The following is a 24,603-nucleotide window of genomic DNA, read 5'->3' as shown; positions in this document are numbered from 1 at the left end:
TGCCGAAGAAATAAAGTGGCTTAGCCTCCTGGTCAGCTTGCTTTGCTCTGCCCTGAGCTGGTCTGCTTTTGTCAGGAGGACAGGTGGGAGTTGATGCCTTCACAGTAACGTGGGTCTTGTGCCCCCTCAACTCGTAATTTTCCTTTGGGTCTTGGAAAGTGACCTAAAAGAAGTTGTCCCTCCATCTGTACCCACGGGCTCCTGTATACCAACAGCTGGTGTGCATAGTTCTTTCCAACTTGACACAAACTAGTCACCCGGAAGAGGGAACCTCAATCGAGGAATTATCTCGCAGATTGACTTGTGGTTGTATCTGTGGGGTATTAACTGATGGTTGATGTGGGAGTGTCCGGCCCACTGTGGGTGGTACCACCCCTGGGCTGATGGTCCTGGGTCGTGTAAGTGAGCAAGCCAGTAAGCAGTGTTCTTCCATGGTCCCTCTGCTCCTGCTTGAGTTCCTGTCCTGACTTTTTCTCAGTGATGGACTGTGATGGAGATATGTCAAACAAATAAACCCTTAACCTCCCAAGTTGCTCTTGGTCATGGTTTATCACAACAATCAGAAGCAAACCAGAGTGTTACTACTCCCTCAGTTTTATGCCTTGCACACATTTCCTGGGTTTCGAGTCTTGTTTTTGTTTTTTTGTTTTTTGTTTTTTTTTTGTTTTTTTGCTTTTAAAGTGAGTTGAGAGAAGCAGCATATGTATACTTCAAAGTCCTATATTTGGTTTTAGAGGCTGAGTGAAGAGCTGCTTTCCTCCTCCACTCCCCTCAAATGGTATCCCACTGTCTGGGACTCTGAGGATTAAATTTGCCCCCTCTCCCCAGTGCTGAAGGCAAACTGCTGGATGTATTCTCTTCCCAGGAGAACAAATTCTTTGGGATCCCAGGAGTTTGTTTCCAGATAGTGCATGTTTAAAAGGCTAGTCTTGTGAAGTCCCACTGGACTTAGGCCTCAGCTCTGCCTTTCAGGCTTCTGTGCAGTGTGTCCCGGCAGCTGCTTCCTTCCCGAGGGTCCTACCCAGGCCCTTGGTACAGGTTATTCCCATCAGGCCACTTCCATTTGATCTCAGCTCTGCTCACAGCCTTGACCCAGCAGAGTCTCAATGAGTCAAATACGATGTGCCGTCAAATGATGTTAGCATGTGTAAAACTGGCAAGTTATTCTGACTCCCTGGGCATGATTTTACTTAAGCAGATGGAACTGAATACCTAGATACATGTATGTGCAAGAGTAGAACTCTGTTTTGAGACACAATTCACAAATCCTTTGTAAAGATCTTTGTGGGAACTTTATCAAACCAGATAAATATGGGCTACACTATTTAACAGTCATAGTAGGCTTTAATTTGAAAAAACAAAACATCTTTAAAATTTCAAAATATTCAAAGTTATATTTGACCTTTTTTTTTTTCTGCTTCCTAATGTCTTACACCAAACGGTTATAGGCAGAGTCCATCTCCAGTGAATGGCAGGAGGGGCCAGAAGCCACTACATAGGTCTTACAGGATACAGCAGGACGAGGACTTGGGTGCTGGACCACCATTGCAAATCTCTGTGCCCACTGCAAGAGAAGACAGACTATGAGTGGTCGGTTGTCTCCCTTCTGTGCCGTGCCCTCGGCTAGCACCTGTAGGTTCTCCCTGCAGGGGTCGAACTAGGTCTGTGGCCAATGCAAGCCGATTATGCTGAGCCTTAGTGCTTGAGCCTCTGCGGTCACTGTGCCCTGATTACTTTCAGCCCTGACCTCCCGTGACCCAGAAGATGCCTTATTCAATGTGCTCACTCAGTGGCCCTGGAGAACCCCAGCTCCAGGGTAAACAAACCTGGGAAAAGATAAGGTAATGTCACTGGGCTTCTGATCTGGGGTGCAGTGTGTTCAACTGAGTCACATGATACAGGTTAGCACTGTGCCAATTTAACTCTTGCTTAGCTCACTGATTTTGTTTTTGCCTTTTTGTTGTGTTTTCTTCAGGTATGCTCTTTTGTTTCTGAGGATGGCTTTGGGGGTTGCAGGCATGTGCTACCATACCTGGGAAGGAACTGCTACTTAGTGGAACAAAAGAGCTGATAGGTTTAAGTGAGCTTCCTTCCCATGTATAAGAATATGCTAGCATTTGCTCTCATCTGTTATCTACGTGAAGGACAGGATAGATGGATGGGGCATTCTCCAGAGCCTCAGCCTCAGCCCAGGGCTATGTGAATTAGCTGCCTTTCTGACAGCTTGGTGGTTTTCTGCCCTGTTGCAGCATTGACTTAGGGTTGACTATGAGCCCAGCCCAGCCCTCTGGGGGCCCAGACCTTTCTTTGCTGCTATTCTGTCTTCTTCCTTCTTCTTCTCTTCCTCCAGGGCCTTGACTTTGGCCTCGTACTCATCAGCTAATGCTTTCCACTCCTTTCGGTTATTTTGCAGTCGGTCAAACATGGGCAGGATCTCTTCATGAAAACGAGAAAATTCCTAGAGGGAACTGAGAAGTCACTATGCTGTTCCGCTGCTCCCGGAGGGCTCAATAGTAGCTCCTCAAGGCCTCAGGCTTCCCTATCACCAGACTCATTGGACTGAGGATGCTTTCATCTCTATGGCCTGTTTTATTTTAAAAGTCATAAGAACAGTGAAGTGAGGCCTCACACTCCCTGGCATTATGCTTGTACGATGGCTACTACTGATTCCCAGGTCACATGATCTGTGGCCTGCTAAAGGCCCAGCATGAGCTTGGTTCCCCCACCCTCGGCCTATTTCACTTGGGGCTGACCCCTAGGCAATGTCACCTATAGTTGATCAGCATAGGAAAGAACCACTGAAGTGTCCCCTTTCCAGATGATCCGTAAGGAGGAGGACAGGATAGGAACTTGTGTGAGAGGGAGCTGTTGGGTATAAGTACTATGATACAGTACTAGTACTATGACACAGTACTAGTACTATGATACAGTACTAGTACTATGACACAATACTAGTACTATGATACAGTACTAGTACGAGTATCCTAAGAATAGAGCAAAGAATGTCAGCTGCAGGGGGATTGGAAGCTTCAACAATCCCTGTAGCTGCTTTCAGGTGATGTGGATGGACTGAGGAAGACGGGCCACCTCTTCCTGCTTGCCTGGCTGCTTAGGACTGACTTCACTTGGAATCACACAGCATCCACCTTACAATGTGGGGTCTGTTAACACTGAGTACAACCAGAGAGGTGTGGAGCTGGGATGCCATGTGTATCACATGAGGACACTGTAGTCAGGCCTATCTTTTGAGTCAGCCTTATGTCCTACAATCAAATAGCAGAATCCAAATCTTTGGCAGTGTATTGGTGCCTGACCAGCTAGTGGAAACATGCCTGCTATCATGTTCTTCAGGTTGTATTGGGGTATGCCAATGGAGACAGACAGACTCAGGTTTGCTTTCACATTTTCACAGATGCCTAGTAGGCAAGTCATTTTCCTGAAGATAGTGTGCCCGTTGTGGTAAAGTGGCACTCTGAGGTAGAGATATTTAAAGTGGGACCTCAGGATGAGTAAGGACCTTAGGGGTATACTTGGTGCTTCTGAAGGACAGTCACAAGTTTTGGGACAGACCAGTGGCTGGGCAGGTTGAGATGGGTGTTGTGATAGGGTAGATGTACAAGAGTAGTTGTACATCTTACCCTGTCAGATGAGGGTGGAGACCACACAAATGTCCCTGTACGGTCACTGCTGGGTACAGCCCATCCCTACCCACTTTTGGCCAACCCACCCCAGCCAACACCAGACACCTCTGCTGCGCACCTTGTACACGAAAGTGCATACGAAGTCGATGAAGCCAACTTGCAGCTTAGGGAGCTCAGCGGCTTTGTTCCGGTCCATCATGGGCTTGTGGGAGAAACACAGGCAGATGACATGGGCGCTGCCCTCCCTGTGAGGCTTCGTTAGCTGGCAAAGATGGGCGCTGCCCTCCCTGTGAGGCTTCGTTAGCTGGCAAAGATGGGTGCTGCCCTCCCTGTGAGGCTTCGTTAGCTGGCAAAGATGGGCGCTGCCCTCCCTGTGAGGCTTCGTTAGCTGGCAAAGGCCTCTCGCTTGCTGAGTCTGTACCTTGCCTAAAGCCTGCTCTAAACAGTTCTTCACACTAGTAAGCTGGCTTGGGAGATAAAATCTTTGCCTCCTTGTGCCTCCCCAAGTGGTCAAAGCAAACGGATGTAGTCCTTAGTTCCTATGTGGATAGATGCCATCCCTGGTGTTAGCAGTGGGCCTATCCCTAACCATAACAGCCTCAATGTCTATCTTGCCATGGACTGCTACCTCTACTCCTCCCCCTTTCCCCTAGGGTTGCCCTCCTCAGAGTTGCCCTCCCTGAACTGCCCTGCCTAGTATGTACTGTGCAGCTGCATAGGCCTTGGGGGCTCTTGCTTGTGAGCTACAATCTAGAGCTTCCAATTTTTCATGATTTTTATTCTATAAGATGCCAAATTATCCATGCTTATGCCAAGGACCCCACAAATCAAAGTTAAAACTCCAGGACCCTAAAATTCTGGGGTCTAGAGCACTACCAAGTGTTCTAATTCACACATTAAGATGGAAGATTCTGAAAGCAACACTCACAATGGGCTGTTGATCCAAGACAGTCCTCTCCAAGTCTCCTTGTTCCCAGAACTCGGCAGCCACAAGAAGAGCAACCTGAGCACACACAAAGGTTATAGTGAGGCTCTGTGTTCAGGAGCAGCGGGCCCTCCCCTTGAAGCTCTGCAGGCAGTGTTCATATGGTGCCTCTCACTGTTGTACCCAGACATTACTTCAAAAATCAACACCATTTCCCTGTAGCTCCCTAGATAAAGACCCAGGATGGCCTGTGAAGGGCTATTCTGGGTCCAGATGGTCATCAGTCCTGACCTTGCTCTGGACTTCCCAGGGCTTGGTTATAGCAGACAGGTCACATGCAGTCATCATCATGGCCCTGTGAACAGACAGAGCAGACATGTGTCCTTCTGAGAACAGAGTGAACACATTTTCTCAGCTTCTCTGAGACAGTCCTGGGGAAGGTGCTAGTCCTGAGTCACCACCTTGTAGGTGAAGAAGTGGAACTGAGGATGAAGCAAGAAGTGACAATCAAGGGTCCTAAGGAAGGCTATCTGACTCTGAATTCTGTGCTGATATCCATGAATCTCAGGACAGATTGATCCAGTGCCTTTGTTCATTTTAGAGAGAGCTAATCTTGTTTTGGGTTAGGGAGGTCTTGCAGGGCTAGTTGGTCAACAATAGACCTGCTACTTACATAACTATCTCTTTTCGTGTTGTCTCTAGGGATAAGTACTCGACCCAACTTTTCTTGTCTTCGTAGTTCTTGGACTCATCCACAATCTTCTGGAACATTGTTCTCTTCCTGGTCCCCAAAGGAGGGGAGGAGTAAGTGACAGATTTGTCATAGCTGTCTATGTCTGCTGAGGGCCCCACCCACACCTCCTGCCTCTGATGCATTCTTACTTGAAGTAGAGGGCCAGGTCAGTGGCAATGATGGCAATGTCCATGAGGTGGATCACATGCTCATGTTGCCGCCGGTTCAGGTTCTGGTAGATGTTCAGGCTCTGTGGGGACCGTCAGTTGGTGTTGGGTTGTGGCAGATGTTGCCTGGGGTACCCTTGGTTTTGACTCTCAGGGCCTACTCTGTCTACTCCCTGCACTCTAACCTTATGGGATTCCAGATCAGTCTTATGGCTACCTCTCCAAGCAAGGATAGCCATCCCTGTCCTCCCTTGGTGTCTATCCTCTGCCTGGGAGGGTCCTAAGTCAAATATCTTTTCCCATTTCCATGATCTGTTGTACCCATTAGTGGCCATTCATGGCTACTGCCCCTTGAAAGCAATTCTACCCCATGTGGGAGCATCTCTAGATTTGAGCCTGTCTGGTAGCACCTCACACTGATAAACTTGCTTCCCAGGGCCTCCTGCCTGTTTGCCACAGCCCAGAGGAGGACCCATCACCAAATCAGGAACAAACCTCCTCTGCCAACAGAAACTTCCCAAATTCCAGGTGGTGCCGTTCTAGAATTGAGGAACCATGTAACTTGGCTAGAGGATTCTGGGATCTGTTGCATATTTTATTTAAAAAGAAGACAACAAAAACAATGTTAGAAGGCAGTGGGATGAGGTCTGACCCACCCAGCACTATGCCTTCAAGGTGGTCCCTCTCAGCACTGACTGACAGATTGCAAAGCCTGACCCTAACCATGCTTGGTTTATGGTTTACCATGCCCACCACAAGCCTGCCATCCCCACAGCCTACTTCATCTGGTACAGGTTGTTGGTGCCACGGTGGTCGATGTCGTGGCACAGGCCGGCTGTAACCATGGCAAAGGCCTCCAGGTCTGTGTAATAGCTCTTCAGTTTGCCTGTCTGTGGGGGAGAAGTCCAGTTCTGGGTCCTGCCACTGGCCCAGCTCTCTGGCTCCAGGAAGCAGAGGTTGAAGGGAATGTGGGGCTGGCCCAAACCCATTCTTTTGCCCACCCAAGTCCCCTCCACCCATTGCCAGGACTGGACAAGCACAATGGGCATCCTTGGACCAGAAGGTAGTAGCTGTAGTCTTTGTTCCAGGCCCATCAATCTTCTTACTCCATTCCATTTCCATACATACCATGAGTAGCGTAAACATTGTCTGGGCTACATTGAAGCCATGGCGCCAGTTGTGGTAGGTGATTCTTCGATAGGCTTTGCTGACAGAGAACAGGAACCGCACCAGGACCTGGAGGAACAGAGGACATGTAGATGCTGGAAGCCACATATGAGTCTACCTACACAACACCACATGAGAATCCACCTAAGCCTTTCAAACTGCTTGTAGTGGAGCTTATCATACCCATTTTCCTACTTCTATCTTGTTGGCCTCAGAGCCCTTGTTCCTTGTTCCCCTTGGCTCCTTCCTGTTTGGGAAGGGCTCTCACACAGTAGAACTAGGAATAGCTCCAGCCATTGGAAATTTGGTGCCTCTATCTCCATGGCCCAGACCCACAATGGAAAGAGGACCCCTGGGATGTGAGATACTTTGAGAAACAAACAAAAACAAGACAAAAAGAACAAAACAAAAACATTAGTTTCAGGGCTGAATGCTTGAATGGGTCAGATATGTGGTCTGTGAGCAGGAAGGCAGAGCACCTAGACATTTTCTTTGAGAAAGAGGATGCGGGCTAAGGGGGCTGTCTAATATTTTCATTATGATATTTAGGGTCAAGTAAGTATCTGGAAATATTTTTATTCTGGTACTTTTTTATAATTTTTTTTTCTATTCTGTTTCCCTTACAATTTAGTAAAAATTCTTTCTGAAATACCAGCCGGTCACCCTTGGTTTCTGGGGAGCATGAAAGATTATTCATTCTTTATGTGGGCTGTGGGGACACAGGTATGGAGGTAGATGCAGGACAGAGTGAGCAGCCCAGGGAAGAAGCAGAATCATGGAGCTCTGAGCTGGAATAACCTCCCCTTCCTCCCAGTGGTGATCTCTGAGGGCTCTCACCACATGCCTTTCACCTCTTGGATCTGTAACCCTTAACCAACCCTCCACATCCTCTTGTTCTGGAACTCCAACCATATCTCCCCACCTCCTGGGGAATCTGGAACTTTCGGACTACACCCAGCTCATAGTACATCTGGATTCCACATTTGACTAGCTCCAGCTCTGTACACTCCAGATCAGAGAAGTGGAACTCGTAGATGTCAAACTTGGTAGGCCCTGGAAGTTCTTCCTTCTGTAAGAGAGATTATGGGCTGAGGGAAGCAGACCTACCACACCCCCACTGGTTCTTAACCTTTCTTTTTTTTCTGAACCCTTGTCTAGCAGGCAATCAGGTATCTCTGGTGATGTCTGCCTTCCAGTTACTCAAATTTATAGCTAGGTCACTCATATTTTCCCAACCTATCCTATTCTACTGTTTCCACCCACCAGGTGACTGGACTGTGAGAAGCTTGCCTGACTTGGTAGCAGTGATGTTGGAAAAGCCAATGTAAAGATATATACATGAAGCCGGGTGGTGGTGGCACACACCTTTAATCCCAGCACCCGGGAGGCAGAGGCAGGTGGATCTCTGTGAATTCGAGGCCAGCCTGGTCTACAGAGCGAGATCCAGGACAGGCACCAAAAACTACACAGAGAAACCCTGTCTCGAAAACCAACCATATATATGGTTGGGGAGTGTTGGGGAGTGTTGACATTCCTACACAGGTAGCACTATATATATACATGAAAAGTCACAGAGGTACATACACGGATTCAGACCTACCCATGTGGACACATGGGAACATATATGTACACCTCACACAGAGCCATTAGTGTTTAGAACATGTTGAATGCATTAATAAACCTCCAAACTATTCAGTAAACAAACAGCTCTGGTGATTCTGATAAATCACACAAGTGACAGAAAAAGGTAGGTGTCCCATAACTGTCAAGTTGATGTAGGGATGTTCTCTGGGAGACACACAAACATGTGTCTGTATGTGCCTATACACACACATGCATGAATACACAAGTGCACACAGAAGTGTGTAAACACACGAACACAGATATGTCTATATGAGGGGTGGTAGCACCTGGTTACTCCTGTAGGGAGGCAGCACTGATGGATGCTTGGCCCAAATTGTGGCTGCAGAAGCTAAAACATGGGTAGTTCTGGGAAACACAGAGGAGGCAGGAAGGCAGACAGAGACACTCAGCAGGGCAGATATCAAGTAAACTCCAGGGGACACTCAGAGCTGTATTGTCACCTCTGTTGGGGAGTGTTGACATTCCTACACAGGTAGCACTAACATCATGAGAGGAGGCTGTGTGTGCCAGGGCGCTCTCCTGCCACTCATGAGAGCAGCTTGTGTCCACTGGAAGCAGGTTCTCACCAAGATTTTCCCCAGCTCATCCTCCTCACAGTCAGCAGGCTCTTTCCCCAGGCGATCCCTTGTTGGCTAACAGAGAACAACAGGTGAGTTGTGGGACTGAGTGGTAGTGTCCCTTCACCCTGTGTGACAGAGTGACAGTAACCCCTTCATTCCACAAATGTTACACAGTGAACTTATCACCATTCCCCCGCAAGGGACAGGATGATAGTATCATCTTTACCCTATGACTATGACAAAGTGACTCTTAACCTTCATCTCATGTGACAGATAGCAGTATCATGCCCATCCATAAGTGTGCCAGTGGTGGTGTGACAGTGACAATATCACCTTCACCCTGTCAAGGTAACAGAATGATGGTGCGCCATCATGGACCATGTTGGACACAGGGCTCCTGATTGTTGAAGGACAGCAGTCTCCTTGTGTTAGACATCCTCAATTCCAGACATAAGTGGTCAGTTTCTGGGAACCCGACTTTCCTTCCTTTCCCTGTGCAGTCCTTATTGACACACATGGATTATAGATGGAATAATGAGGCAGGCCAGGAAGGCTCTAGTCACACTTGCTCACTGCTTAGGATGAGACACAGGGACACTGTCTGGGTTGTCCAGTGTTAGACCTAGCCTGATATGTCCTTATCACTGAGTTCCCTGCCTCCCCAGACAGAGGGGCCCATAGAATGCTAGGCACAGTACCAAGATTGCCTGGATTTCATCTTTGTCGCATCTCACATGGTACAGAACCATGTCCTGGGCGATGTCCTTACGGTTCTCCAGCTTGTTCATCTTGTCATAGGTGTCGGTGTTCAGCACTGACCATCCCAGGAACTGTGTCAGGGACTGGAGGTAGACAGCAGTGTTACCCCATTAGCCAATCACTCTGGAGACTCTTACTATGCTCTACACCCCTGGCTCAGTGGCCAGTTTCCCAGACTGCTGCAGTACAGTGGATGCCTCTGAATGAGACCTCCAGAGATAGAACTTTGTGAACTATCTTTGTCCCTTTCTCCTTGACTTAGTACTAAGCAGGGCCCAGAAGTGTGTGGAGAGGAACAATACTCACTGATGTCCCACACCATCATAGATGGACATCTTTGTCCATGTATGGTACTGGATAGTTACCTCCATGAGAACTTCATCTTGATCATCGAAGGGCTTCCCGTCTTTCCTGTTGTAGAAGGTTGCCACCCCCACAATCTCCTCCTTCTTGTTAACAATGGGCATGGAGAGAACGTTCTTGATCACCCACCCAGAATCATCTAGGGGCCCCTCCTGCAGGGAGTAGAGAAAGAACTAGGCTGTTCTGGGTGTGGTCTGGTAAGACTTGGTGCCTGGGGCTGGGGATAGACCTCAGTTTCTTTCTCCTCAAGCTATGCTAATAGTTTGAATGCTGTCCTTTTGCTCTCACTTGTCTGTGAACTTTATGTTCACAGGCTTTGTGTCGTAATTTTCTGGGCTGGAGGAAGCTATTTCCCCACCGTAGCAAACATCAAGGGCTCTAGGCCCAAGGATGCTTCTTAGAAGTATTGAAAATCCTTGCTCTTAAAGCACTTACTAATTGCTCAACAAATGGGCCCACATTTCCACTTTGGACTTTGAACATTATATAGTTGGTTCATTATGTCTTCCAATATGAAATGCGGATAGCAACTTTTGGCCAGTTCCTCCAAGAGGCTGTTAGTGACTAAGCATGTTCCTAAACATGACCTCCCTTAGGAAAGTGCTCTGTGGCCCTGGTATGTTTGTCCAAACCCCAGATAAAGACAGGTAGGGCAGAGAAACTCTAAACCCTCGTAGTCCCAGCCCAGAGAATTTCGCCAGACCAGGTTCGATCAAGTGATACCAAAGAAAATTCAGCCGAGTCCTGCCACGGTTGATTGAGCCCAAAGATTAGCTCACTTCTCCTGAGCACAATGAAGATCAGCTGAGCCCAGATGAGCCCAGTGACGATAAATTAAGACCAGACTAGACCAGCTGAGACCAGACAGGATCCACTTAGCCCAGATAAGCTTTCCCGAGTTCATTTGAGACCAGTTAAGGTCAGCTGAGACTAGACAAGATCACCTGAGTCTAACTGAGCCCAATAAAATCAGCTCAATCATAGACCTGGAGCACAGATACATATTTCTTGTATGGCTTCTCAGTCACTGAAAATGAAATTGTTTCTTTATTTTTCTTTTGCTTTTTGAGACAGAATCTCACTCTTTAGTTGGCCTTGGGCTAATTTGCAGCAATCCTTCTGCCTCAGCCTTCTGAATGATGGGATTACAGATTGTGAGTGAAGTTGTTTTATGTGTGTATATTATACATATGTGTGTGCCCGTGTGTGCATGTGGAGGCCAGAAGTCCATGTTGAATGTTTTCCTCCATTGCTTGCCACTTCATTTCGTGAGACAGGCCCTCCCACTGAAGCTGGAGCTCACTGACTGGCTTGATTGGCTGGCCACTAAGCCCCCAGGATCGTCTTGTCTTGCCTGCTTTTTATTTCCTAACCTAGCACTGAGGTTATAGGTATGTTTTACCATGCCGGGTTTTTTGTTTGTTTTTTTGTTTTTGTTTTTTTAACATGGGTGCTGGGGATCTGAACTCAGATCTTCTTGCTTTCATAGAAAACACTATCTACTGAGTCATTCCCCAGGCCCATAAAATTGTTCCTTGAGTGGAAAACCTAATTCAACCCACCATTTCTGAAACGAAATACCCTCTTTTCAAGTAAAATGCAGTTTCTAGCAATCAGTAGGCAGATTACCTGAAACTGGAACATTTCATCAGCTGACACATTCATGATGTTACAGATCTGGAAAGGATCAGAAGCAATTCCATTCTGAGCAACTGAATACATAAACACAAGGACTAGCCTATTTAGCCTTGCCTATAAGAGAGGAGCTTCCAACTGGGCAAGGTGAGCAGCAGCTGGCAGGAAGGGCTAATAGGAGGTGGCAGGCCAACAGGCATGCAGCACTGGCAAGCATAGGCCAAGGCCTGGAGAGGGGCACTCACAAAGCCACTTTCTGCTACATAGGTTGGGAGGCCACTGGCCAGGGCCCAGTGATCAGCTGGAGGTGTGCTGTGGGGAAAAAAAAAAAGCAGAGATCAGAGGAATAGATGCTTGGATTGTTAGATGAAGCTGTATATGAATTCAGTTTCTTCCCTTCTCTGAGCTTAGGTGGGGTGGGGCTAGTAAAGTACTGAGGACTGGAGGAGGCCAGGAGGAGGTGCCTTCCGTCCTGCCTTGTTGGCCCTCCTCTTTTTGCAGGGTCCCCTCCCTTACTGGAGGCTCCTGACTTCAGTTGGCCTCTGGAGAGTCAGTGTTGGTTACCTGTTCTGCAGCCCTGATACCTGAATCCTACTCCTTTCTTGGAGCCTGTTTGGGATGTTGACAGGCTTATAGGTTCATGAGGTCACTGGCCACACAATCATAGGACCATTGTACCTCTAGGCCTGTGCTCTGCACTAGACTTTCCTTTGGGGTGTGACGATGACCTTACCTTGTGGAGGCTTTACTTGCCAGGGCTGAGATGGTTGAGTTGCTGCGGATGGGGCCACCTGACAGCTCACCCGGCTCCCTAAATATCTGAAGCAGATGTCTAAGTGCCTTAGTCCAGAAACTTCCCTTTTCATCTGTCCATGCTCCTCCTCCCTGTCCTGGGAAGACCCTGCTGGCTCTGCATAGATGCCCTTGAGATAGCTAATCCACAGGTTGGCTTTACGGATGCTCCATCCTGGGGTGAGCCACTTGTCAAACCCCAGCACTTACGGAATGACTTTGATGTCTTCCTTGCCATGGAGGATATAATCAATGACTTTGTAGAAGACAATTTCCTGGGAAACAAAACACATCAATGTAGGAACTCCTGGTCAGCTTCTCAGTGGAGTTTTTCTTGAGGGGAAAAGAGAACAGCACCCACCCAGACACATCCATCCACAAATGACACAGGCACAGCACCCATGTAATTGTGTGTGTGTGTGTGTGTGTGTGTGTGTGTGTGTGTGTGTGTGTACACAAATACATTCTCTCTCTCTCTCTGGCACTCATACCCATAGATGTGTATTGCACACCCAGGTTTAGGTCTATCTTACCTATATCCTATTTAACTTCACACCAACTGGACCCATGCTTCATACATACACTAAAATTCATGTGCAAGCATATCACAATATTTATAGGAGCTCCAGCAAGCTAAAGCAGATCTAGAGAATTCACCCTCATTGGGGCAGTGCAGGCTGATGAGAGCAGATAGATGTTTGAGGCTACCCTATTTCCCCATCCTCTTGTGGGGTGCTTGCCACCTATCAGCTTGACTTACCCGGCCATCGGGTGTTCGTGGGCCTGAGTATGGCTGGGCTTCCCCCATAAGCACAGGCCATACATCAAAGAATTCCTGGGCAGAGAAGAAGAGAGAAGGGAATGTTTAGCCTATGAGCTGGCCCACACTGGGAAGGAGGCGCCTGGGAGTTTGAGACCTCACCTTCTCCTTGGTCATGTCGAGGAGGCCCACTGAGTACCGGTCACAGTTTAGATAGGCCCGGACAGTGTAGAATGCCTTGTGGAACTGCCTTTCGATGTCTGTCAGCTCTTCAAACACCTTATTGGCCGACCAGAGAAGCACCTGGAGGGTGGCACATGTATTGGCCTGTGGCCTCACCTGTCTGGCCTCAGAAGCTGTGGCTTCCACTCAGTCTTGGTATCACAAACATTTCAAGTGTAATTCCTGCAGGGTGCCCAACTGGCCCTGAATCCCAGGAGGACACTGACTGATGGTGTGTAACTCAAGGTTTTCTGTGAATACAGGCTTATCTGCATCCTGACTCTGGAGGGAGCCTAGAAACCCACTGGGTGATGACTTCTCCAGGCTTGCTTAGCCTGTGTCCCTGACGCTTACTGCCTAGTGCTGGCTTCATGCTCAGTGAATGAGCAAACGAGTGGAAACTGAAGTCACTGTGAGCTTAAAGGGCAACGATCCAAGTAACCATTCTCATCTACTCGCAGTTAGCCCAGGGGGCACCGTGGTTTGCAGTGTAAACAGCAAAGCGAATTTGAGAGTGACTGTTTTGTTAATACCGACATAAGTTCTAGGCCAGACCAGGTACCAGAGTCTCCTTTCACAAGCCGAGGCCATGAAAGCTCGTGTTCTCAAACAAGCCTCTCAAGGTCTCTCCCACCAGCCCAGTCAGTCCTCCAACTCTCAGTGGGCCTGGTCCGTAGCAGAGTCCCTTCTCCATGGGCCTTCCTTGGGGCCTTCTTCCTGCCGTTCTTCTTAGACCTGATGAACTAACTCATTTCCCCACAGCCCTCTCAGCAGGAGGTAGCCCTTCCCAGTCTTCATCTTATTTGTGTGACCCAGGTCCTATTGCTGCAGAAGCACCCCCACCAATCCTTGCACCCTGGCCTCTGGCTCCCACGTGTTCATACTCAACACTCACACACTACTTGCAATTTCCCAGGAGACATGAATCTCGACAGCCACAGGACTGCATTTTCACCTTCCCATCAGCAGCCCAGCCCTGGACATCTTAAACTGCAGTGCTCAGCCCTGAGATCTCGGTCCAAGCTGCCCTAGGGCCACATTTGTTTCTAACACTCAGGCCCTGCCTCATTCACCAGTGATTTCTGCTCACTTGCTGTGCACCTCAGCCATGCTTCTCCATGACAAAGCTGAGTGCCATAGCCTTGAAGTGTGGCCACTCTGCTTTGATAGTCTTGGGACTGAAAGGAACATGGGCTCCTGTTCTTAGGATGTGGGGAGAGGAAGGGTAATGACATTTGTTGTATCTCAGAAGAATCCCTGACTGATTGTATGTATGTATTGTACATGAGTATGTGTGTGCATGTATGAAGAGAGTGTGTAAGCCTGTGAGTGTGCATATGTGGCTGTGTGAGTGTAAGTGCATGAGTGTTGAGTGTGAATATGTGAGTGTGTGTGTGAGCAAATGAGCAAACATGTGAGTAACCCATGCCTCTGTCCCATAGATATTCCCTGAGCTTTATTTCCTAGGTAGCCAGGGCCAACCCCTCACTGGTGCTTGGGGTGTTTGTCACAGCTGCTGGCTGTCCTGTTACAGTGCAGGCAGATTAAACCATATATTTGACTTTGGAGTCATAGGAGAGTAGGTAGCTCAAACTGTTCTCTCAGGGAGAGGGACAGAGTAAGGGGATCACAACACAGTGTCCAAGGCTAACCTCCCTTTCTCTTGCCCCCTTTCACCTTGCCGCCTGTCACCTTCCCTCTGCAGCTTGGTTCCTCTAGAAATTATGCTCTTCTGTGAATGCCATCATATACCCAGTTGAGGAAACAAGGTCTGTTGAGACCCTGAGGAAGTGAAGGCCCAGAGGGGAGAGGTATATCCAAGGTGGTCTGACTGAGATTCTTAGAAGCCTTCTGTTCTCTTCTCCTCGTTTTCACTTTTACCTTTCCAGTGGTCTCTGGCATACACAGTAATCAAAGGAAGGTCAAGCATTGCCATTGCCTGGGTCAGATCAGGACCTCCAGGGTTGCTCTGCTGTAGTCAACATTCTTGGCTTGCCTGACAGCCTTCCTGCCTACGACCACAGTGCTGGGGACCTTCATGTCAGCAGCCACTGAATGTTGGTACTCTGGCTTCACAGGAGCAGCTTTCTTCCTGCCAGAGGCTCTTCCTATGGGAGCAGTACCCAGGCTTTGGACTCCCTCCCTGACTGGTGGCACTTACTGCTGAGGCCTCTGCTCTACTCTATGCCTGAGGGGCCCTTGGCCTTAGCCCTTGCCAGCCTTTTCTTCCTTCTGTCTACCTTTTCTTCCTTTCTACCCAGACACTTATCTCTTCTGGGTAGCCTATCTCAGGCTTACCCCAACCCTGCTACCAAAAAGAACATCCTTGGTTGTAAGCAAGAGAGGAGTGTCCAAGGTCAGTACCAGAGCCTCAGTGGAAAGGCACTCAGGGCAAAGCCATAGGAGCACTAGGACTTTCAAAGATGTTAGAAAATCATACTCATTGCCGGGCGTTGGTGGCGCACACCTTTAATCCCAGCACTCGGGAGGCAGAGCCTGGCGGATCTCTGTGAGTTCGAGGCCAGCCTGGGCTACCAAGTGAGCTCCAGGAAAGGCGCAAAGCTACACAGAGAAACCCTGTCTCAAAAAAAAAAAAAAAAAAAAAAAATAGGAAAATCATACTCATATGAATTTTTTTACTTTAAAATATGGGAAACTCTCTTCCTATGTTTTTTAGTTCTAAGTTTTAATCCTATCATCCCCTTTGAGTTGATTCTTACACAAGAGTTGAGATTAAGTTTGTTTTCTCTCTGTAGTATGTGGATAGCACCGATCACTGACATCTACCCTATTGTGTGTTCTTGGTAATTTTGTGGAAAAAATTAATTGGTTTGGCTCCATTTCTGGGCTCCTTTTCTATTGATTGAGCTATCTGATTTTTATAACAGTACTAGGCTATTTTGATTACTATAGCTTTGTACTATATTTTGAAATTTATGGTTAGTATGAATCACAGGACTGAGGGGAGTCCAGGAGTGACGCTTCTGGGCCTTAGAAGCAACATCTGCATGATATCGATTCTCTTGGATGACCTCAGTAAGAGGACAGTCTGTATCTCTAGCAAAACTTACTCACAGGAAGTCTGTATGTTTAACCCTCATAAGCCTGAACACTAAGTCTCCTAAGGCCTGATGTGTGATTTGAATGATAATGACCTACATAGTCATATGTGTGTGTGTATATATATATATATATATATATATATATATATATATATATATATATATATATATATAACTTGTATATTCTCCCCAGTTGATAGAACTGTTTGGGAAAGATTTTGAGATATGGCCTTGTTGGAGGAGATGTGTCGTTGGGGGCAGGCTTTGAGGTTTCAAAAGACTTGTGCAGTTCTCAGTTCTCTCTCTCTCTCTCTCTCTCTCTCTCTCTCTCTCTCTCGTTGCACACATTCTAAACGGTCTTATAATAAAATCCCAGAGCCAGATACTGAGGTAAATACTGAAAGATCAGAGAGACAAAGGAACAAGCCACAGCCACTTTTCACCTCACCAACTCTATGAATCCTCTAACTGAAAGCCTCTGAGTCCTCAGCCAAAAGGCTCTCTAGTTCCTGTCTGCTCACACCTTATATGCCTTTCTCCACCCAGCCATTACTTCCTAGCTCAACCTTCCTAGTGCTGGATTATTGGCATGTGTGCTTCCCAAATACTGGGGTTAAAGGTGTGTGCCACCATTGCCTGACCTCTATGTCTAATCTAATGGCTGGTTCTGTCCTTTGATCTTCAGGCAAATTTTATTAGAGTACAACAAAATATCACCAACCCCAACTACACCTTATTTAAGGATCAAGATATAAGCTCTCAGCTGTTCTTACTGCCAGGCCTTTGCTTTGCTGTTATGGACTCTAACCCTCTGAAACTGCAAGCCCAACTGAAATACTTTGTTTTACAAGTTGCCTTTGTCCATGATGTTTTATCACAGCAATAGGAAAATAACTAAGACACCTACCTGGTCCTTTCTAGCATCAGTATTGGGGCTCTCACTTCATGATGTACTAAGAACTGATTGTTGAATATCTAGGAATCCTGGGAGTCAGGATTAAATAGTCAGTGTTAAAAACAGCCATTATTAAAATTAAATCATGTAAACTTATGAGTTAAAATATTATACTAAGAACAAAGATAAAGCCAGGTATGGTAGCTCATTCCAATGATCCTGGCACTTGGGAAATGGAAGCAGGAGAATCAAGGCCAGCATCTACTACATAGTGAGCATAAAAGCAATGTAAGTTACACAAGTCAGTTTCAAAAGAAAGAAAGGCAGGGGGAGGTGGTAGGAAAGAACAAAGGTAATAAAAATGCAGACTCACCACCATCCTTGACCTTCCTTATTTCCTGTTCTGGTCTCTGCTCTTGAGGTAAGACTGGGGAAGGGTATGGAAACCACAGCTCTTCTCTTCCCATTCTGCCTCTAGGGCCACCATGGTGGTCATTCCAGACTGGCTCCCTCCTGACTGATTGCTGCCTCTTGAACATTTTCCTTGCTTACAGTTGGAAATGTGAGGCCCTGAGAAGAAGGCCCTGACTTTATTCCTTCTCTTGTATTCATAAGTCCTCCTTCATGATATATCAATGCACCCTTGCCATTCAAACTATATCTAGAGACCATAGACTTGCACCTACAGGGTCCTCATCAGGTCTTTGGTCCCATGGGCAGAAAGAATTGCTCCATTGAATCTTACTGGAAGCCAAGTGGCAGGTCAGCGAGAACACCAGCATTTGGGGGTCACCTATAGTTTTATTATCTTCTGTTGGCTCTGATCAGTGTAGCCAAAGTACTTTTAAGAAAGAGATATGACTAATGCTCAGAACCTCCAGGGTTTGGGGAACATGGGGGCGGGGGTTGAAAATGATTTATTGCTCACTGACCAGCACTGCCATCACACAGGAGCAAGAAAGACAATGTGTCTTGGGCTAGGCCACAGGCCCCTCAAAGCCAGTCTCAGTATAGAGATTTCTTTTCAAAAAGCACTGTGAGGGCTGGGGGTATGGCTCAGTGATGAAGCACTCACCTAGCATGCATAAGGCCCTGGTTTCTATTTCCAGCAACCCAAAATAAATAATCAAATGAAGCCCAGAAAGAACTGTGAGGCAGGATTCTGCAAATGCTGGTTACACTCTGAACCTTGGGGCAGCTTTTCCAGCACCCTCTCTTCCTAAAGTCTGACTTCTTGAAGATTTAGGGCCCTGGTAAGATTTACAGAAGAGGGCAATACAAATGGTAGACTTGACTTTGAATGATAGTCTAGGGTCCTGGTAGCTCCCTTCACTCCTGGGAGAAAAGGGATGGAGAAACAGGCAAGGGTAAAGCCTTTCAGATAGCAGTCATAGGGAGAGAGATAAGATGACCTTCACCTGAGGTAGAGGATGTGTCTGGACCTTTGGACTGGATAGAGTTCATATGACCAGTTTATAGGGTGCCCTGGCCTCAGGCTGGGTCTCCCCTGGATGGTTTCTCCTAGCTTAGATGAATGACACTGGCCCTCTGGTATTTCTGGGCTCAACCAACAAACTCTTAGTAGAATATATCTACCATGTTACCTACGGTATAGCCAGGAATCCTTGGGGAGCAGGACTTGGAGTGGCTGTGGGTGTTAGAACATTCTCCACGGTTAAAGAGGAGTGGGAACTTCCAGGACAGGGTCAGGAGTGTTTGTAATAACCTGTAATGATGATGCAGACTGGGAATCAGTGACTTAGACCTATGGGGAAATCAAGGATGTGAGGACTCCACCAATCTGAGAAGGAGGTGAGGTGAGCCATAGAAAGACCAGCTCACCAGCAATTGAGCCTACAGAGAGAAAACAGTGGGCCAGTGCTGGAAGGCCAGTAATGGTCTAGGCCCAGTCTTGGGGCTACACTTTTATGGATTTTACTTGCAGGAACTCAGCAGACTTTTGAGGTAAAAAGTTGAAAGAAATCCCCCTGTTTCACACAGACACAAGGAGAAAGAAGCTACATTGGGTATGCCATGCACTCTAACAGTAAGCCTGCCAATCATCCCAAGGAAGGGTTGTTAGACAGCTGCCACCACTCTGATCTTCCTGTCTCACCCGAGGCTGGGGGTGGGGTAGGCAGGAAATACTTGGAAGGTCACAGGAGCAGATTAGTTAGAAGGTTGCTGCGTATGTTCCACCTGCAGGTTCCATTTTAATATGATACCACAGCCAAGTAGCAGCAAGGCTCCGACTGAGAAATTGTTTTAGAGACTCCCAAAGTCAGCAGGAGAGAGCTGAGAGGTATAGCTTGGTGGTAGAAAGAACACTTGTCTAGCATGTGGGAGGCTTTTGTTTCTCACTCAGTATGTTTTTGCCAGTATGGCAAAAGTTAAAACCAAACACCCCATCCCAAACAAACAAAACCAAACCTAGATAACAACAACAATAAAAACATTTAAAAAATGATAGCTGAAGAAATGCTGTGGCTGAACTGTGTTCTCCCAAATCCCTGGGTTGAGTCTGATGATACAAGGAGGCCTTCAGGGGTTGAAAGCATGTACTTCTTTTGCAGAGAACTTAAGTTCTGTTCCTATCACACACATCAGGTAACTGGTAACTACCTGTAACTCCAGATCCAGAAGATCTCACACTCTGGCCTCTTCAGGCAACTGCATTTATGAGCACATCACACACACACACACACACACACACACACACACCAAAACACCAGGAAGAAAAACTACAATCCACATAGCTCATTAACACAGATACAAACATATTTTTAAAATTTTATTTTTGAGACAAGGTCTCTCTACATAACCCCAATTATTCTGGAATTTGCTCTGTAGACCAGGCTGGCCTCAAACTCATGGAAATCTGCCTGCCTCTGCCTCCCAGATGCTGGAATTAAGGCATGTGCCACCATGCCTGACTCTAGATGCAAAAATTCTAAACTGAATATTGGCAAAAACTACCTATGATTTTAGCAGTTGGGAGTAGACACTACATAGCAAGTTGGACTACATAGCAAATCATTGTCTCAGAAAAAAAGGAATATAGGCAAAACTAGTCTAATAATGTAACAATAAGACCACAGCTCAAAAATAAACACACCACAAACCAAAACCTGAAATTAACTCATATAATCTAACACATTAACAAACTAGAGGGAAAAATCTACATGATCTTATTTGATGCTGAAGGATTATTTGATAACAACCAATATTTATTCAAGATAGAACATCTTAGCAACAAGAAATACAGTAATTTTCCTCAATTAGATAAAAAAAATGCTACGAAACCCCGCAGATGATATTGTTCTTCAGCCTGTGGAATTCTAATATGCAATTCATCACACCATGGAGCAACCCTGTGAAATCATTCTTAATGACAAGAAACTGGGTGCCTTTCTCTAAGATCTGGAATGAGGAAGGAATGTTCACTAGAAATCTTTTTTTAACTGAAAATAGATTGTTCTCTCACACAATACTTCCTGACTTGAAATCTTAACTTGTGCAATAAAACCAGAAAAACAAAACACAATATACATACATACATACATACATACACACATACACGCACACATGGGCAAAGAAGAAATAAAGCTATCTTTGTTCGCAGGTGATATGATTATCCATATGAAAATACCAGAGAATCAATAAGAAAAACCTGAAACTAGTAACTGATTTTTTTTTAGCAAGGTTACAGACTATAGGTCCTTCATACTAGCAATGAACAATTGGAAGATAAAATTATCAGAATACAATACCACTTACATTATCACTCCAAAATGAAATATTCAGGCATAAACCTAGTGAAATATATATGTATGTAATTTATATACAGAAACTTCAGTCTTTTGCATATGTGTGCATATATGTGCAGGTGTATGTTATATGTGTGGAGGTAAAACTTGGAAGTCAGCTAGTCAGTGCGTTCCCTAGGGAATTGACCTGTCTCCACTTTCCCAGAACTGGGATTACAAGTGCAAGCTACCATGCTTGGCATTTTGCCTGGTTCCTGGAGAACAAACTCAAGTTCTCAGGTTGTGCAGCAAGCACTTTACAAACAGAGCTGTCTCCCTAGAAACTCCCTAGAAACTTCAAAAGTCTGATTAAAGAAATAAAATACCAAAATTAATACAGAGATATTAAATTCTTGTGGACTTTTTTTTTCTAAGATAGTCTCATGTAGCTCAGACTGGCCTTGAGCTTGAAGTATAGCCAAAGCTCATCTTGAACTCCTGATCCTCCTGCCTCCCCCTCCCAAGTGCAGACATGCCACAACACCAGGTTTTCTGTTGTGCTGGGAAATGAACCCAGTTTTCAGGCATGGTAGGGAAGTTTCAGCCCCAGCCCATCCCACTTTCTTTTTTGTTTGTTTGGTTTTCTTTGAGACAGGGTTTCTCTGAGTAGCCCTGGCTGTCCTAGAACTCAATCTGTAAACCAGGCTGGCCTCAAACTCACAGAGATCCTCCTGCCTCTGCCTCCTGAGGGCTTGGATTAAAGATGTGCACCACCACTGCTTGACCAAGACTCACTATTTTTAAGACGGTAATTTTTTTCCCAACTTGGTATATAGACTTAGAAAAATCCAAGTTATACCAGCAAGCTATTTTATGAATCTTGAAAACTTGACTATAAAGTCTATGTGGAAAGACAAAATACCAAGAATAGCCAACACAGTCCTGGAAAAGAGACAATATTGGGAGACTGTTGTTCTTTTTTTTTTTTTTCCGAGACAGGGTTTCTCTGTGTAGTTTTGGTGCCTGTCCTGGATCTCGCTCTGTAGACCAGGCTGGCCTCAAGCTCACAGAGATCTACCTGCCTCTGCCTCCCCAGTGCTGGGACTAAAGGTGTGTGCCACAGCTGCCCAGTGAGACTGATGTTCTTAACCTCAAGATTTTCTCTAGACCTACAGTGATCAATAGGAGGGAAAAAAACAGAGAATCCAAAAGATGGAGCTGCTCAAATGTATTCCACGGTCCTTTGACAAATAGGAAGAGCAATTCAGGGTTGGGGATTTAGCTCAGTGGTAGAGCACTTGCCTAGCAAGCACAAGGCCCTGGGTTCGATCCTCAGCTCAAAAAAAAAAGGAAGAGCAATTCATAGAGAAACTGTTGTCTTTCCACAAATGATTGAAACCTGGACATCCAATATGCAAAAATGAACCCAGACCCAGGCTTTACAGTGTTTGTCAAACTATCAAAATCCAAGACGCAAACTCCTAGAAGATGACCTGAAAGACAACCTGGGTAATCTTGGGTTTAAGGATGAGGTTTTAGGTATAACAATCTATGGAGATTACTATGATAAATTGGGGTTATTAAAATATCAAACTTCAGTTTTGCCACATGTATTATTAAGAGACTGAAAAGGCAAGCCACACACTCAGGGAGAAAACACACTTTTTGGTAAAGGACTTATATCCAAAATACATAAGAATAGATCTTCTTTATTATTGTTGTTTGAGACATGGTATTTCTATAGACCCTGGATAATTAGAACTCACTATGCTCACTGTGGGGACAAGGCTGGTCTGGGACTTGAGGATGATCCTCCTGAATCTGCCACTTGAATGTTAGGATTATAGACTTTGTGCCACACTGGTGTGTATGTGTGTGTGTGTGTGTGTGTGTGTGTGTGTGTGTGTGTGTGTGTAATGTGTATGTATGCATATCTGTGTGTGGATATGTGCGCATAAGTGCAGATGTACATGAGTGTAGATGCCTACAGAAGCCAAAGACATTGGACTGCCTGGAAGTGGAATTATAGGCAGTTGCAGGCTGAACTCAGGTCATCTGAAAGAGTAGTACTCATTTTTAGCTATTGAGCCATCTCTCCATCCATACGCCTGTCTGTATATGTGTATGTATGTATAAGGATATATGCATATGTAAGGATATATATGTAAGGATATCTGTTTACTGTTTTTCTGGTAGGCCCTATGATGGAAGTACCCCATGTGATGCAGTGGAAAGGCTTTTAGCCTCTAAAGCCCAGTCACACAAGTCTAATCACAAGAATAACATCAGAACAATTCCAACACCATGAACAGTGCTAGCCAGGCTTCTCTATCAAGGTCATGGGAAACAAGCAGATATGACAAACTTTCTTGAACAAGAGAGGCCTGAGAAAATGTGACAACTGAGCATCCTGTGGGATTTGGGATGGCATTCTGGGATAGACAGAAAGAGTGAAAGCTGAGGAAATGTGAATCAAGTGTGGACTTTAACAATGTGTCAGTCAGTGCTGGTTCATTAACTGTGGTAACTTCATGACACCAATGAAAGATGTTGAAGAAACTACCTGCTGGTGAGGGCTGTACAAATTTGGTTCAACTCTGTAAATCTAAAACTGTTAAAAAAGAGACTATGAAGTAATATAAAGGGGGATAGTGAGGTGGATCAGTGGGTAAGGATACCTGCCACCAAGCTTCCTGACCTTTGTTCGATCCCCAGAACCCACATAGTGGGGAGAGAGAATGAACTCTGGCAAGCAGTCCTCTGATCTCTATACTTATGCCATGCCCTGTGCCCACCCCCACAAATAACACATGCAAAGCAACAATAGTAACAACAAAAGGAAACAGTAACATGGAAAACTTGAATGAAATGTCCAGAATAAGCAAAAGGATAGTGACAGAGAATTGACATTGTTATCTGAGGCTGGCTGTGCTGGTAGGGGTGAAGGGTGACTGCAGCGGGGTGGGTTCTGCTAGAGCACACAGTTTCAAATGGACACAAATAACCACACCTATGAGGGGCACAGACTGACTCTGAGGTTCCAGTTTTGACTTAGTCTATCAGGAGAGTGGAGAGAGAAGAATGACTTTCTTTAAGTGAAGACAGACCTATGTGTGTTGTAGAAGATGGCTGGGCAGCAGTTATGGACAGCATCCACTTTCCTCAAAAGAATAAGTGAGTGCAGGCAGAAGTGAGCAGTACAGGACACCTGGGCACACCTGGTGTGGTGGTTTGAATAAGAATGGCCCCCATAGGCTCATAGATTCGAATGTTTAGTCACCGTCAAGTGGTACTAATTGAGAAGGATTAGGAAGCATGGCCTTGTTAGAGAAAGTGGGGGTGAGATTTCAAAAGCCCAAGCCAGACCCAGCATGGATCTCTTCTCCTGGTACCTGCAGATACAGATGGAGGACTCTCAGCTCCTTCTCCAGCCCCATGTCTGCCTGTGTGCCACCAAGCTCCCTGCCATGATGATAATGGACAAAACCTCTGCAACTGTAGGCAAGCCCCAATTAAATGCTTTCTTTCCTAA

General features: G+C 46.1%; 1 protein-coding gene across 1 annotated transcript in view; it reads right to left on the bottom strand.

Moving 5' to 3' along the window:
* Positions 1-1,418: 1,418 nt before the first annotated feature.
* The window catches only part of Pde6b (phosphodiesterase 6B), a 42,406-nt gene continuing 19,221 nt past the window's right edge, over positions 1,419-24,603 (bottom strand). Inside the window, exons 4-22 of the mRNA XM_028867414.2 lie at positions 13,309-13,449; positions 13,147-13,221; positions 12,597-12,661; positions 11,840-11,906; positions 11,589-11,636; positions 9,962-10,111; positions 9,536-9,679; positions 8,844-8,909; positions 7,556-7,702; positions 6,595-6,702; positions 6,247-6,356; positions 5,962-6,049; positions 5,449-5,549; positions 5,240-5,347; positions 4,858-4,921; positions 4,570-4,644; positions 3,760-3,843; positions 2,302-2,458; positions 1,419-1,564 (exon numbers count right to left, since the gene is read on the bottom strand). Of these exons, the coding sequence (XP_028723247.1) occupies positions 1,503-1,564; positions 2,302-2,458; positions 3,760-3,843; positions 4,570-4,644; positions 4,858-4,921; positions 5,240-5,347; positions 5,449-5,549; positions 5,962-6,049; positions 6,247-6,356; positions 6,595-6,702; positions 7,556-7,702; positions 8,844-8,909; positions 9,536-9,679; positions 9,962-10,111; positions 11,589-11,636; positions 11,840-11,906; positions 12,597-12,661; positions 13,147-13,221; positions 13,309-13,449 (1,860 nt within the window). The 3' untranslated portion in view covers positions 1,419-1,502. The remainder of the gene's footprint in view (positions 1,565-2,301; positions 2,459-3,759; positions 3,844-4,569; positions 4,645-4,857; positions 4,922-5,239; positions 5,348-5,448; positions 5,550-5,961; positions 6,050-6,246; positions 6,357-6,594; positions 6,703-7,555; positions 7,703-8,843; positions 8,910-9,535; positions 9,680-9,961; positions 10,112-11,588; positions 11,637-11,839; positions 11,907-12,596; positions 12,662-13,146; positions 13,222-13,308; positions 13,450-24,603) is intronic.

The sequence above is a fragment of the Peromyscus leucopus genome, chromosome 10 (genome assembly GCF_004664715.2).
Source record: "Peromyscus leucopus breed LL Stock chromosome 10, UCI_PerLeu_2.1, whole genome shotgun sequence".
In the NCBI taxonomy this organism is placed as follows: domain Eukaryota; kingdom Metazoa; phylum Chordata; class Mammalia; order Rodentia; family Cricetidae; genus Peromyscus; species Peromyscus leucopus.
The sequence above is the reverse complement of the archived record's forward strand: the minus strand, read 5'-3'. Positions and strand labels throughout refer to the sequence as shown.